At 36.1% G+C, this 16003-nt stretch overlaps 2 protein-coding genes across 8 annotated transcripts in view; one reads left to right on the plus strand and one right to left on the minus strand.

Moving 5' to 3' along the window:
• Positions 1-5554, plus strand: part of LOC110837272 (GTP-binding protein Rit2) — an 11055-nt gene extending 5501 nt beyond the window's left edge. Inside the window, exons 5-6 of one of the 2 annotated variants that reach the window (XR_002545636.2) lie at positions 109-398; positions 3772-5554. Coding sequence is in view for 1 of the 2 variants with exons in the window: in XM_022079198.2 (XP_021934890.1) it covers positions 109-345 (237 nt within the window). In the remaining variant the exon portion in view is untranslated. Of the gene's footprint in view, positions 1-108; positions 2507-3771 lie in introns of those variants that run through there. The other variant, XM_022079198.2, reaches the window with a different exon arrangement.
• Positions 2486-15864, minus strand: LOC110837270 (N6-Methyl-AMP deaminase). Of its 6 annotated transcripts, none has more exons than XM_022079192.2 (8): positions 15612-15864; positions 13907-14024; positions 13116-13264; positions 12779-12970; positions 11342-11579; positions 8706-8841; positions 6704-6804; positions 2486-2800 (listed from the first exon to the last, which is right to left on the minus strand). In XM_022079192.2, the coding sequence occupies exons 1-8, from the start codon at positions 15650-15652 to the stop codon at positions 2606-2608; spliced, it is 1170 nt and encodes a 389-aa protein (XP_021934884.2). In that variant the 5' UTR covers positions 15653-15864; the 3' UTR covers positions 2486-2605. The 6 variants fall into 6 exon arrangements, with proteins under 6 accessions (XP_021934884.2, XP_021934883.2, XP_021934885.2 ...); XM_022079191.2 differs by having other exon boundaries at positions 15135-15655; XM_022079195.2 differs by having other exon boundaries at positions 2589-4458; positions 15135-15672.
• Positions 15865-16003: the final 139 nt, after the last annotated feature.

The raw sequence follows: 16003 nt of genomic DNA on the forward strand, positions 1-16003 counted from the left end.
GTTAAAAAGTATCTTTTTTTAATCTTTACTTTCTTACGAAAATGAAAGCGATTGCAAAGAAAGGCAGGAATATTGGTTATTAATAAATACAGAAGATAATCTGACCAGGTGTCTCCAGAAGAGGGACAAGCACTGGCATCGCAGTTCGGCTGCCCATTCTACGAGACGTCCGCGGCAGTAAGACAGTATGTGGATGACGCCTTTCACACTCTTGTACGTGAGATCCGTCTAAAGGAACACGAACATCACCACACCAACAACAAACTTCATAAACATAGTCGGTGGCGCAGGTTGCGTTCCATATTCACCATCGTCTTTAAACGCCGGCGTAATTACTCACCCTGAAATGTCTATGATCTATCTATACATCAAAATGCTGGGGCCAGGAAACAACCAAGGTTTGTTTTTAAAAATTTCTACATATGTTAAATAATGATAAAACAGTATCTAGCTAATGTGTAGTAAGATAATCTACGTGGGTTGTGTGTGTAGTTTGACTCCATTTTACTTGATACAGAAGTGTTACTGAAACTATTTGAGTACAGAATAGAGATGCTGCTATTTGTATCTTACATCTTTGTAAATTATTTATATTGCACATAACATGAAATTAATGCATTCGTATCCCATTAATTAGATATTAAAACATGAAGTAACATGAGAAATTGATATTTTACAATGAACGCATCAATATTCCTCCCATTACATTACAACATGTCACATTCAAACTCTGAAATTCTGGAATATGGTATCAGAGAATGCACAGGTTTATTTCTGTACGGCTTCTTCCCAATTACCACTTCCGGTTGTGTGAGGATTAGCAGTGAACATTTTGTTTATGGAGTGTCCCAACACATTAGTCACATGGGTGATAAAGGTGCCAAAGCAGACCCTCATCTGTGAACATCAGGAACCTTCTCCATCTATGGCTCTCCGGTCCATATTCGGTCCGTGGCCTCCTCAATTCTCCTCTTCCATTCGGTCCTGTGTTAGGTCCGTCTGTTCGAGGCTTTGATCGAGGTTTTGAAACGTCTTCCTTTTTACAGTGCAAGGTTGTTAGCCTTGCGACCAACCCCCAACCTGCAGGACCAGGGTACCTGTCTTAGTCTGACCTCTCCCCCTTGACCAATCTGGCTAGGGAGGCCCTACCAGTAGCTCTTGGGGTCACTGAGGTACTCAAGCCCCACCACCACAACAAGGTGCAGGTACCATTAAGTGGGGACATGAAGAACCTAGATGGCTGTATTCTGGGTTGTAGCACCATGTAGTCTGATAGAAGTTTACCAACATTTCAGAGATCCTTGCTGCTTCCATCGTGGAGGACCTCTTAAAACACTGGTAAACCCAAGTACATGGTGCTTCAACCCAGAAGCTAACCATCTTCATACTCACCACCATATAAACTCAAATCCTAATCAGAAACCTGCCATATTTCAGAATTTTACTGATTGAACATATTCCTTGAAGAATGGATTTCTCATGTTTATTTAATCTTTTAATGAAAAATTCTTGAGAACTGGATTTTAATTTATGCACAACTGAAATGGCTTAATGAATTAAAGAAGCCCTGTATTTAATTGCAGTTATTTTATGTGATGTATGAATTAAAAAGAAGTACCGCTATGGTGGTCTAGTGGTTAGAATGCTGGCCTTGTAATCCTGGGTTCGATTCCCGGCGGTGCCTGAATTTATAACTTGTGTTGGGCAAGGCCGTGGTCTAGGCAACACGGAGTTTTCCTCTTTGGCTTCCCCGGTTTCTCCGTGGCACTCCATACACACAGAAGAAGGCAATGGCAAACCACTTCTGGATCATCTGCCAAGAACGTATATGAACAGGTCCCAGTCCGAGAAAAGGATGGAAGGATCCTGTTCATAATATGTCACGAACCTCCTGTAAAGGAGATGGCGTAATAAAGAAGAAGATGAATTAAAAGTGATTTTATCCATCTGAAGCAGCATTCCTGTTCTGTGGAGGCCTATACCACATTCTGGTAACAAGTTGGGGACAGGCTGTCTGTAATTGTGAAGCTTTTATTTATACAAAATAGTATGTAATATGACAGGAGGGTCCAAAACAAACATGCTGACCCATGGGTAAAATATATGGGAGTGCACCGCATTTGCAAATATTTTACCAAACATTTTATGAAATTGTCTGTTATACACATTTGTTTTAATACCCGTTGTGATCAGTGGTAGGAATTCAGTGTCCTTATATAGTATAACAGTATTTATAGAAATAATTTAATATATTTTTTTTAATTTTAATTTTTAAGTGGTGCTGTTTTGTAAGTCAGAATTTTGTACATTAGTCACAAATGAAAGATGGAATATACCAGTAATGTAATCAAACAGGAATATTTCATATGAGGTTTACATCATTTTAAAAGTATTATTTACTGAATTTTCATTAATTGTGGTGCCAAAATGTTAATATATAATATATATAAAAATATATATATGTAAAAAAAATTATAGAATAGCATAAATGAAGAAAAGCATGCGACTACTTTTTTAATTATTTTCCTCAGTTAAATTACTCCATCAATGATGTGTGATGAAAATACATGAAGAAATCTCACACAATGTCATGTGTGTGCAAGGTTTATTGAACATCAGACAATTCTTTGATCTGCATAAACATTCGTTTCAAGCGATTCTTTTCCTCTTCGGAAGCAAATGTATAATCTATACTAGACATAGTCATTTTCCACAGCTGTTCTTTGGACAAGTCATAGCTATTTGCCGCAAGCACGTATTCTTCAGAGAGGGAAGTAGCAAAAACTCCCTTGTCGTCTGTCTGGAAAAACAAAAAAAAAATTATGGGTCATCATGTGATCAATTGTATTACAAAACTTATACACTGTTCAACTCTGCGACCTGTAAACGCATTAGTCATCGAGAAATGGTTGCCTAAACAGTTTTATGATAATGTTCGTTTCTCATTATTACTCACTAAAACATTTAGAAAGCTTTTGCCAGTTGAGTTCACATGTCTGACTGTTCCCACACTTTCAATTTACATTCATTTTCTTCTTGATCAAAGAAATCAGTTCAGTGCATTTAAAAAGTATAATGGAAAAATTTTCAAATACAGTATAACCTCAGTGTAGCCTAATTCCGGGAATGCAGATTTGTGGACTGTGGAATTATTTCACATAGATTACTGAAAATTTTTAATAACACAAAACAGTTAAAATACCACAGCAATTGAAAATAAGTACTGCTGTCCCAATATTTAAGGACAGACAAAATAAAAACACCGCAGGTGAACTGAGTTATTAAATACTTGAATTACAAGGTCTTCAGAAAAATAAGAAATTAAATTAAAACTGTATAGTGAAAATTTTTTATTTGAATACCAACATGATTTTATAAAAGGTTGTTCTTGCATGGACCAAGGCAGGAATTTAATTTTAGAGACAGATTTTGCATTTATGAATTTATAAATAATGAAAATACCTTTGACAGAAAAGGGGAAAAAGGGACATTTTATTCAATATGCTGGAAGAAGAAAATATATCAATTGAATTATTACATACTGTAACAAATAAAAACAAAAACAAGTCAAAACTTTTATTTATTTCAACCATATGTATTGAGAAGATGTGTCTTCTGGGATGTTATGCTGTTGTAGTCTGGTAGATGACCTCAGAAGATGACCATCCTGTTACTTATTACCATGAGAACCTGAAATCTCACCCAGATATATTCAATTGGAATTGAAAATAAATATTAACATACTGCTGCCTGACTCAAAATTATTTATAGGAGCATCATATGCCTACTAAATGGTCTGGTCTGTCCACTAAAATCAAAAGCAGCAGGATTTAAAGAAGAAACTGCGATGTTTTGGAAACTGGCCCTGCTTCCATCTGGCGAGAGGTACCTACTCAGTTGGGTCCATCAGATAGAGCTAGTCTCCATCCATCAAGGTTCCGAAACGTCATGGTTGCTTCTTTTAAACAAGGATGATGGAAAAAGTCCAGACAATGAATAATTTTAAATCACATTTAGTTTAAGATAATCTCAACTGAAATTATATAATATTTTAGCCATCATATCACTTATGTGGCTGTGAAATGTGGACATTTAAACAAAGGTATATGAGAACTGCAGAGATGAAATTCATGAGATGCATAACAGAATAAAGTTTTATTATATTTTAGAAGAACGTGATATGGGCCTAATAAAAAATAGATAATTTTGCAGTTTAAACAAAACTGTTTAATGTTAGACTGGAAAAAAAAATCAGACACCCAGAACAACTTCTCGACTACAAACCTGTTGGAAAATGGAAGACCTGGACAATTAACCAAGAGACTACTAGTCAGTTAAAATCTTGAGGTTGAAAGAAGTCGTCCATTGGCCTAACTTTGTGACTAGAAGAAAAAGGAGATGAAATATTGGAGTTCTTTAGAGGCTGTGAGGTCTGGCAGTCAAGAAACTGGATTGATTCTGTAAAAGAAATACTGCTTCTTAACCTTCAGTTAATTTTATTCTATAATGTCACATGATTTTGTTTGTGTGGAGCTGTCTGCTCCAAGTGAATCCATAAAACAGAGGGAAATAGAAAAGGTGAGATATGGGCGGAACATTACATGCCAGAGCCAGAAAAAAAAAGCAGCACTGAATATTTTAATGAGACTAAAGTTTGATTTGACGTTTTCACGGCGGTGAGTCCGAAAACGGCTGTCACCTGGGTTGTTGCGCCATGTAGTCTGGTAGAAGTGAGAAGCCCTGATGATGGAGGCAGCAACAATCTCTGAAACGTTGGTAAACTTCTGCCAGACTACGCGGTGCAACAAGCCAGAAGACGGCCATCTTCAGACTAAAGTTTCTCAGATTATGGCCTGCTGTAAATGTACAGGGTGATCGGAACAGAATTTCTATCACATGTAAAAGAGTATTTATTAGACGATGAAAATGTTAATGTTCGCTTTCTATTAGTCATAACTCTTCAGTAATACAAAATGAAGTGGGAGTTTTACTGATGATAAGCAAGCAGAACTTTTTTGTTGCCACTGAAGTTCATAAAACATTTTATATGCATTTCAACAAAGATTTATGCTTGGTATAGTAATTTTGTTGAGACAGTATGTTGTGTTAGTTCCGCACAAAGGAAAATGGTTGGTCGGCTGTGAGTGAGGAAATAGAGCAGATGAAGATCTGTGTCTCTAGAAGTCCTAGCAGGACAGTACACATCCACATTTTCATGTCATTGTACAATAATTTCTAAATGATTTGTCAGGCAAGCCAACTGCATAGCCTCCTTCATCGCCTGACCTTACACTAATGAGTATTTTGTGGGGATTTGTTAAGACAAAATGTTCAAGCCACCTTTACCTAACAGACAAGATTACTGAAGTCATAACACACATTATACCTGGCATGTTGCTTGTGTATGGGAGAAGTGTATCGATGGGATGTCTGTCGTGTCGCTGCTGGCAGCCGTACTGAACTGCCGTTAGCGTCAAAACATTGTCTGGCTATATTATTATTATTATTTGTAATTTATTTAAAGTTATAACATTAAAGTTTTATTGCCTTGGAAGTTGTAAAGCTACGTTTTGTTCACCCCACACTGTTTTCTATTTCATTTTATGAATTTCACACAATATCCAGCATCCTACTGTCTTTGCTTTACAGGGTCATTTCTCTACCCCTTGTTTACATTACTACAGGAACTGTAATCTTGATAACAAAACTGAACCTTAAAACCTTTGCTGCAGATCATTGTCTACAGTAGTAACATCCGCAAAAAATGTGTATATGAAATCACATTCTTCCCCATGCACAGACATTAAGTCATCATCCAGCTCTTGAATAAGAGACATTTCATACAAGAACACTTAATATTAATGAAACTGTAATAGTGGCATTATTTCTTATCAAAGTGTGTCAGGGCACTGTTCAAAAAAATGAGCATGCAAAGTAGTCTGACTAGGCTTTAACATGGGTCTGGCTACTTTGACCCTCCCCGCTCATAGGGCGTAAGATCCCTTCCTTTCTTTATGATAATGAATATCAAGAGGGGTAATTTAATCCACCCTATGTGTTACACCCACTTCAGAAATAGATTCAAGACTTGTCTAGGAGAATTAAATACCAACCAACCAAGATTAATGCAGAAAAATATACTAGGAAGTTTAGACGCACTGTGCCATTTCTGTTTTTAAAACTAATAACCAAGGCAATTGTTCCAAACTCTCTTCACTAGGAAGTGTCCATTGAGAGGCTACTCTGTTATGGTTCCTTTTATAAAACGCTTGCTGTCCTCCATGGTAAGGTGGAATGAAGTATAAATACCAGTATAAAGTATTGTTAATACCTTAAAAAAACAAAGCAAACAACAATATGACACTTGGATGTGATGGATCTTGAACACATCTTTTACTTTGAGATAAAAATATGAAGGGGTGTGTTACCTTGTAAGAGTTGAGGTTTTTACAGCTGTGAGTATGAAAATTTCTGTCTTCTGGGTTGTTGCGCCGTGTAGTCTGGTCGATGTTTACCAACGTTTCAGAGGTCATGCTGCCTCTGTCATCGGGGCGCCCTGGTAACGGAGGCAGCATGACCTCTGAAACGTTGGTAAACATCGACCAGACTACACGGCGCAACAACCCAGAAGAGAGCAATATTCAGGTGTTTATTTTTCTGACTGACATATACAGAGCAATTGGTCCTTTTGCTTTATACTTACTGCTAAAACAATAGGATGTTTGGCAGTGAAGAGGTGAATAAAATGGTGTTTCTTGTAATTTTCTACTGTTCCGCACTTCACGTTAGATGTTAAACATAGTTCTAGAAAAGAAGAGGCATAAGTTAGGTGTCATAATTCGTACAATCCCACATTTCCTTGGCAATGGGAGCATTTTCTTTCATGAATGGCAAATGAGTCCATTGAATTTCTGCAAAGTTACCACATTAACTCTTATTAAAGGAAAAAATTGATAGGTATATGGATCAAAATGTTTCTAACCTAGCAAATGACTGAATGTAAAGTGAAACGACACACAATTTATTTAGTCGAATTTGTAACTTGTACTCTAACAAATGTTTCTTAGTATTTCATCATGTATTCAAGTCCAACATGGAAATTTTCAATTGCAGTTCAGAATTGCTTATTTTTTTGGTGTTTGAGAGGAAGATTAACTGCATTTATTATTTGTCCTCAAACATCAAGTAGCCTAAATGTTTCGAATGAAGCGTTAAGAGGAGTCTTCGGTCATAGAATAATACACTGGATGCATTGCGCTTATTGACATAGTTTGAACATACCTGTTTTCAGCAGAATCATAAAACATACAAATGTGAAGTTCTGTCAGTGCAGTAAAACTTTATTAATTCAAATGACCAAAAATTATGACTAATTCCACGAAACAGAGGCCTTCTTGAAAAGCTGACAGTTGCAAAATCCCATTATTTTCACAAGAACCTACAATGAATGCCTTTATGATTGCTACTGGGAAGCAAGATGTGTTATGGGTCAAAGATGAAATTCTATGTACCTGCCATTTGACATAAATAAATAAACAATGAATGCTGATTTCGTCTTCGTTTATCCATAGTGGAATTATGTGTACATTTTGTGGCAGGTCTCATGAATTTGATCTCAGATGAACATGATTATAATACATAGACATAGAAACCTCCCAAATGGGAGGAGGACAAGACTCGACTTCAGACTGTTGTGCCGTAGAAGAATAATACAGCAAAGATGTGATGGAAATAAGAGTGATATTTGACAGCATCTGTAAATCCTAGCCTCATAAGACAAAGTAACTACAAGCTACAGGCAAATAGGGCAAGTTGTAGGGATGGCAGAAAGACTGAAAGGCTTGGTTATCAGACAATCCACTTGAAGTGGAAATATCATGGGAAGGCGAAGATGCATCATGTCAAAAATTGTGTAGGATTTGAGGTTTTCAAGGTGGTGAGTCTGAAGATGGCTGTCTTCTGGGTTGTTGCGCTGTGTAGTCTGGTAGAAGTTTCAGGGACCTGTGAAACTTCTACCAGACTGCACGGAGTAACGACCAAGAACACTTCCATCTTCATATCAAAGACTGTTTTAAATAAAATCTGTAACATCTCAGTGAGCTTTGTTTTATGTTATAATTATTCTTTATGACAAGCCTCTATTGAGAAAAACAAAGTTTTCTTTGAGCTTTGTGTAAAGTAGACTGAAATGGGCCAAGATGAAACTTGTGTAATAATAATAATTTATTTACATTCCATGGATCCATAAGACAAGTCAGATGACAATAGGATGTAGAAAAAGTCATAGTAATTCAATACATATTATAAATTACAATTCAAACTATTATATAAATTTCACATAATACAAAACAAAGGGTTCACCTAAAGAAATGATAAGTTACAAATAAATCTACCCATTACACACAGAAGAAAATTTATCACTTATTTGTAAACAACGTAAATTCATTGACAGAGTGAAAGGAGTGCGTAATTAAGTATCTTTTTAATGCTACATTAAATTGTGCCTTTTTATTTACAAGACTTGTGAGACACAAATATAAAATTCCATTAGAATCCTTAAAGTAGTTTTTACATGAAACATTGTCCCTATTATGCATTCATTTTATCCAGTGTGTAAAACCTGCTTAAACACAATTCAGTAGCATTCATAAAATTTGATGCTTACATAGCAGTTATCTTATACAAATAATTTATCTTGTACTTACCAACAGGAATGTGGGAATGTAACAGTTTAATCCATAATTCCTGAGATCCTCCATGCAGTGGATGAATGCATGTACAATGACCTAAACGATCAGGGTGAAAATTCAAAATCTCTTCCACTTCATCTGAATTTGGTACCTGGGATCAAGTTAAAACTGTATTTATTACAGAGCATTCAATAGTCAATGCCTGAAACTGTAAGCAAATCAGTTTACCATTACAAGTATGTTTAAACTGTCTGGACTATAAACGGGAAGGTAAAGGCAAATATAAAATCCTTGATAATACAAAATTATCTTTCCTTCAGCCTACATATATTTTGTACCAGAACTACTCAAGATTAGTGGTATGATAATCATTTTAGCAATTTTAAATGTAGCAGATATGAAAAAAGGTGCTAAAAATATTCAGTAGGAAGGGTAGGAGGACTGAATGCTTTATTCACCATATTTGTGTATGTAACACATGGTTTTATAATTTTAAACATATTTTACAAATAATGAAAACATAATAAGCTCATGTACAATTCATTACTCAAATTATCGATAAACAGGTAAGTGGCAGTGTATTGCAGTGACTTTTATTACAAATCAGAGCTATTACTGGGGATAAAACTGGAGTTTTGTTACATGGTAAAATATGATTGCAGGTTTTATGACTTCAATAATTTTACAGCTGTGTTTTCACTAAGAACAAACCATCTGATGAACAGTTGCTCTGCTGTATATGCAGTTATGATAAGAAATGGATACTATACGTTATTAATACAAATGCAAATTTTAATAAAGCAGTTGTTGAATTCTGATTCTTTGTGTATAAATCATCGCAGTAACAAGTGCTGTTGTATTTCTTGTTATCAAATTTTCATGAACTCTTTGAATTTATGAGATGATGAGAGGATTTGAGTTTCTAACAGCGGTGAGTACAAAGTTGACTGTCTTCTGTGTTGTAGTGCCATGTAGATTGGTAGAATTTTACCAACATTTCAGAGGTCCTTGCTGCCTCTATCACCAGGGTGATGAATAATTACTCAACCCAGAAGGCAGCCATCTTTATGCCCATGACCACGAGAACTTCAAATCCTGTTCTTTGAATATTATTCTGAAGTTTAATGAAAAAGAAGTATTGTTAGTACCCACGGTGATTTAGGTTATAAAATTAAAATAATTGTATCCATCTTCAGATAAAACACACAGTCCAAGATGGTCACTCTTTAGAGGAATAGCAGTAATCTTAATTAATGCATGTAATCTGGAGCTGGTCATTACACAGTGATAGGTAATCTCAATGATGTATTGAATTCTTTTAGGACTCATACTGATAAGTTATGGTTCCAATATCTTATTATTTTGTTATTTTAACCTTTAATTTTCATAAAACCTGAACAGCATTATAGAGACATGGAAAGTTATTGCAAAGCTGAATAACTCCGTAATACATACTCATCTCCCCAGAAAACTTAAAACTGCTGTTCATGAGAGTTAAGAGAGTCCCTGTGATGTAGGCAGCCCAGTAGACAAGTGATGTTACGCACATGCGTAACCCCCTTATTCCTGAGTGGAGATCATTGGTCTTTAGTACAAAGATATTTTTCAAAACCCTTTGTTGCATTCAATTGTCTGTAGTATCATTATTCATTTATTTGTTTTATTGTTACTGACTATTTTATAACTTCCAGTGTTTTAAAGTGTTACCTGCAAAGTTTACACCAAATTAGAACAAGCACGTTTTTCGGTCTGCTAGTAGTGCAGCAAGCGACTTCCCAGACCACATACGTCACAGGGACTTATTTATCTCTCTCATACAGTACACTAACTAACTAACTAACTAGATGGTTTACCGAACCCAAAGGTTCATCACCGAATTAACCAAAGCCCTCCACCGGACCCTGTCCTGGGCCAACAAAATCCAGTCTCCTTCAACTCCTATCTCCCATAGATCCCGCCTGAGATTATCCTCCCATCTACGTCTAGGTCTCCCCAGAGGTCTCTTCCCCTCAGTCTTCCCAAATAGTGGACCCAACCAACTAGATGGCTTACCGAACACGAAGGTTCATCACCGAATTAACCAAAGCCCTCCACCGGACCCTGTCCTGGGCCAACAAAATCCAGTCTCCTTCAACTCCTATCTCCCATAGATCCCGCCTGACATTATCCTCCCATCTACGTCTAGGTCTCCCCAGAGATCTCTTCTCCTCAGGCTTCCCAAATAGTGGACCCAACCAACCAGATGGCTTACGGAACCCGAAGGTTCATCACCGAACTAACCAAAGCCCTCCCCCGTACCCTGTCCTGGGCCAACAAAATCCATTCTCCTTCAACTCCTATCTCCCATAGATCCCGCCTGAGATTATCCTCCCATCTACGTCTAGGTCTCCCCAGTGGTCTCTTCCCCTCAGCTGTCCCAACCAATATCCGGTACACGCCTCTTGTCCCATCCATGCGCGCTACATGCCCGGCCCATCTCATTCTTCTCGACTTAATCACCCTGACAATACAGTACACTAAACTAAACTAAAATTAAACATTCAATTCAAAAGGGTTCTGACAATGAAGGATTACACTTAAAATTAAACATGTTCATAAGCATTGTTCTCATTATCTTTATTGTATGATTTCCTATGAGGTGAGATACAAACCTCTGCACAGTGGATGGAAATCTTGAGTCCTGCATTCCTACCACGAGCCAAGACAGGCAGATAATCTGACACCAGTCCTTTCGTTGGGTCTCCACTCAGGTCTAGCCCCACAATAATTTTAGGATTTTGGTGATATGCAACTACAGCAGCATCGACTGTTTCACTCGCAGATTCTTTCCCTTGTCGGCGGTCGATTGATACCATCAATTTTACAAGAATCTGATCATCCGTCATACCTCTGTGGAGGAAATTAAATCATGTCATTATGATTAAAAACATTAAACTACACAGGAGGTCAGTACATGCCTGTATTTAAAAGCTGAGCATATGAATTCAGTATACCCTGAAATGTCTGGGAACAACATGAGAAAATTTATTTTTCTTACAAAACAAATTTAGAAATTAAAGCTTTGGTTAGATTTTGGTCATCTATGGAAACGATGGAGCAACCAAACAATTCAGCCTTAAAATGGGACTTGGGTCCAAACTTTGAAGAAAAGAAGAAGAAATGTTGATTTGTGGATATATGTAATGTGATATAATTTTATTAACTGGTTCTTCAGCCTTCGCACACCTCTCAAACTAAATCCTAAATAAACTGCAAATTCAGAATAAAATTCTACTATTTTCAGACTAACAGTACCAACATGAAAAGTGTGTTTTGTTATTTTACGGATCTCATAGGACTACCGCACAAGCCAGTTTCATTGAAGTGTTTACTAAGTTACAGAAATGAACAGTTGTATAACTCCATGATTTCTTATTCTCCCCCTCCCCCAGGTAGCTCTGGGATGCATTTATTTTAGATTTTTTATGAATATCATGTTATAACTGTCCAGGGCCACCACCCCAAATTTCCTTCTGCACTCTAAAGTTAATGATAAACACAAATATCTCTGCAGAAGTGTCCAAAGGTTGCTCAGCGCAAAACAAAAACAAAATCAGGAATAAATACATACATACATCAATATTTATTATATTCCAAGGCTCCATACGTTAGTCAGATGACAACGGGATGTGAAATAAGTCATAATAATACAATAAATATTACAACTACAATTCATACTATAATAAAATTAATAATGCTAATTTAAATTGTGCCTTTTTATTTACAAGACTCATTACACTTCAGTGATTTTCATACTGATCTGTTCTCAAATATACGTTTAAAGCATTACTGCTAAATAAAAGTCTGGTACTCAAATTTTGAAGGTGAATTTCTCTAATGGCAATCTTCTTTGTGAACACCAGCACAGAAAGTTTTCAAAATTAATTTCCTTTCTTGTGTATTACGTAAAGAAATACTATTCTGACTTTCATGTATCCAGTTCTTTTCCATCAGAGTGAAGTTGTATGGGTATTTTTCAAGGTCAAATAAATTCAAAGTAAAGTTTCATAAATATGAATATTTAAGAATATAAAAAAATACTGCCTTACTGAATTGCATCCACCATTGCTTGAATGTACTGAGCCTTGGACATGATTTGTGGCACATTGCGAGGCGTACTCCGAAGTTCAAGATAACGAACACCATCGTCTACAAATTCCTTGATGACATCTTGTGTTGCCTTGTAGACAGTAGCAGGTGTTGTTGTCAGTGAATGTGCAATACCAAATATTTGAAAACATCTGAACAAATATAAATAAAATATTTAAGGCAACGAGATTTAAATACCATGAGATTACTTTAATGAATTAGCCACAAATGAAAACAAAAATATGCAGTGCAGTGCGTTTAATTCTTTAATCAAGTGCTTTGAGACAATAATCTTACTCTTCCAGTGTGCGTTTCTGCCCATGCTCTATGATGGCTTCCCATATGTTCCAAGTTGCATCACTATTGTCTGATAGTGGTTTCTGTAATTCAATAAGTTCTCTCAGAGTCTTAGTACTAAGTGATCCATTAAGATGAGCATGTAATTCCTGTAATGAACATCAAAAGAAGCAACTGTAAAGCAAAACCTTGGAAACTGTGTTATATATAATGTTCCAAAAAGGAAATTTTCCCTGTGCTTAATTAATCCAGTGGTTCTGAACCAGTGTGTTACATGTTTTTTTTTTGCTATTAAGGCTTTGAATAGATGAATAATAATGTAAAATTAAAATCAATTCTTAATATCTCATTATTATCCAAATTTGAGTATATTTTAGTAATTAGTTAAAGCATAACAATAAACTTATATTTCAAACTTTGAGAAATTAGTAATATTGGTAGTAGCAGTTACTGTCAGCAGTTGTGTTAAAATATCTATGAAAGTACCACAACCCATCCTTTGAAGAATTCATAATCCCTCCATTCGTTGACAATCTGCCACGAACAGAAAATATATATGTCTCTGTATACAAGGTTCTGTGTAACTCAGTTCTTACTCAAATTGTTTTGAGTGTACTGTCCTTTGTTGAAAATAATTTCCATTGAAGAAAAAAATAACTGTTACAAGTAATGCCCCTAAAAATGGATATGTTACAAAAAAAGTGACACCAAAAAATGTTGAGAACTTCTAAATTAAGCATTATACCATAATGATGTATCGAGTGATGGTACAGCTTCATTGATTAACTTAACTTATGGGTAATTTGTGGCCCAAGTTGGTCTGCTAGATTGCTGTGCAGGTTGATACCAATGTTTTGGAGAAAAACACTGCCCTGAAGATTGGGGCAGTATGTTCCTCTGAAATAGTACCTACATAAAAATGCACATGACATTACAACCCAGAAGACCAACGTCAACAGCTTCCTCTTGGATCCATCGTTAACCACCATCAGCTCCACGTGCCTAGCATGTTTGTATTGCTTGTTATAGATTTCCCCTCATCACTTAAATGTAAGAAACACATTCAAAGTGACAATTATTTGTGTCAAACTGGAATCAAAATGCTATAATTTGTAAAATTTTAGTAAAACTGTCAAATGTAAAATACAATTAAAATTTAACGGTTCTCGAGGTGTTATTTGTGGACTGACAGACATGGCAAAGCCAGTGGGTGCATTTTTTGAATGTTTAATTATGAACACATCTAAAAAAGAAATTAAACATCTTTGCGTGCTTTGTTCTTTTGGTTTTTTTCAAATGTAACTTGTCTAAGGGTATATTGAGGTACAATTTTTTTCTCATGAAATTGGTCTCTGAATTAATTTTTCTTTAAGGACTATGTTATATTTTAAGCCTTTAATGTTTTTTATCAGATTAATTGAAATAGACCCCCCAAGCCTCTCCTGTCAAACCTGTGTATTGGCACCTATTCCTCAACCTTTCAAATGTTGTGGATCCCACTGCCCCAAAATGATCTCATATGTATGGATTAAACAGAATGCATATTAACTAAAATAGATGCCTATTGTTTTTTCATGGTTTTACTCGAGTGTGGAAATTCAAAAATGTAATAAAAAGACACTTAAACTTGCAGTAATACAACACAAGAAAACAAAGAAATGGAATCTATTAAACTTGTGGGACACAGGCAGACTGTCAGGAGTCTTTGAATCATTGGTTGAGAAACAATGGTAATTTGCTTATAAGATATTATTTAAACATTCAAAGGCATGAAACTGTGAGTACAATTTTTGTCTTTTATTCATCCAAAATCACATAATTTATGTACCAAAACCACAGTCCGATTGGCCACTAGACAAATTTGGCGGTCACCTAGGGAAATGAATGGGGAAAAAAGAGTAAAAACTGAACGCGTAAGCATAAAAATATTGTTGAACAGACTGATCGTCCCCCCCCCCCCAAAAAAAGCATAATTTATTATCAGCGTAAAATAATTACGGTGTCGTAAATTACACTGACCACTTTTGGTAGCTTCTTACAAAATACACTGTCATTGACTTCCAGCATTGCATAACAGTTTCACTGCACAAAGGTCAACCACAAGCTGCAAACTTTTGATCGTTTTTATGTACTTAAAGTCCGACATTTACGGTCATTACTGGTTTTTTTAGCGAGCGTTTACATATATAATTATGTCGTAGAAAACATGTCCTTTAGCGAGGTGGTGTTCACGGCAGTGGCAATATTGTGGGTTCCCCTAATCTTTCTGATTTTCTTTCGGAGGGTTTTAACATCGACGATGCTTGTAATTTTCGAAAGGGCCTCGTCAGCTGCACTTCTAACCACCCTGTCTTTGAAGTCCAGGTGAACTTTGTCTAATAAGCAAGGATATTTTTGATAAGCTTCTAAAATTAATGATGACGAAACACGGAGAGTCTCCCATTAATCCCACATGAAACAAACCCTGAATAAATGAAACACAACCATTCGTTTCACCGTTCGTGCGTTGACTTGTACTGCCATAATGTCATGACCATAGATTAACATGACAATGCGACATATTTGCACAGGCAAGGTCACGACTCTATGACGTGAATATCACCAAAAATCAAACTCTGTTTGAATCCGTGAAATTGAAGTCGCGATAGTGATCTCATTGTCTATTGCGATAGTCACATGAACACGAGTTACAAATTCTGTTTTAAAGTTGGTAACGTGCGCTCTGTTATGTATTGTCCATGAAACTACACCTCCGTAACCAGGCGTGCAGTCCAAACAAGTGAGATTTCAGGTTCTCACGATGGCAAGAGTGAAGATGCGTTTAGTGAGGTTATGTATATTTCTGTGATCTGTTGTGAGCGCCATGTTTGTGTTTTAGGCCTGACTTT

The sequence above is a fragment of the Zootermopsis nevadensis genome, unplaced genomic scaffold, assembly GCF_977971745.1.
Source record: "Zootermopsis nevadensis isolate Lab colony 2312 unplaced genomic scaffold, Znev_1.0 Znev_ptg000005l, whole genome shotgun sequence".
Taxonomy (NCBI): Eukaryota; Metazoa; Arthropoda; class Insecta; order Blattodea; family Termopsidae; genus Zootermopsis; species Zootermopsis nevadensis.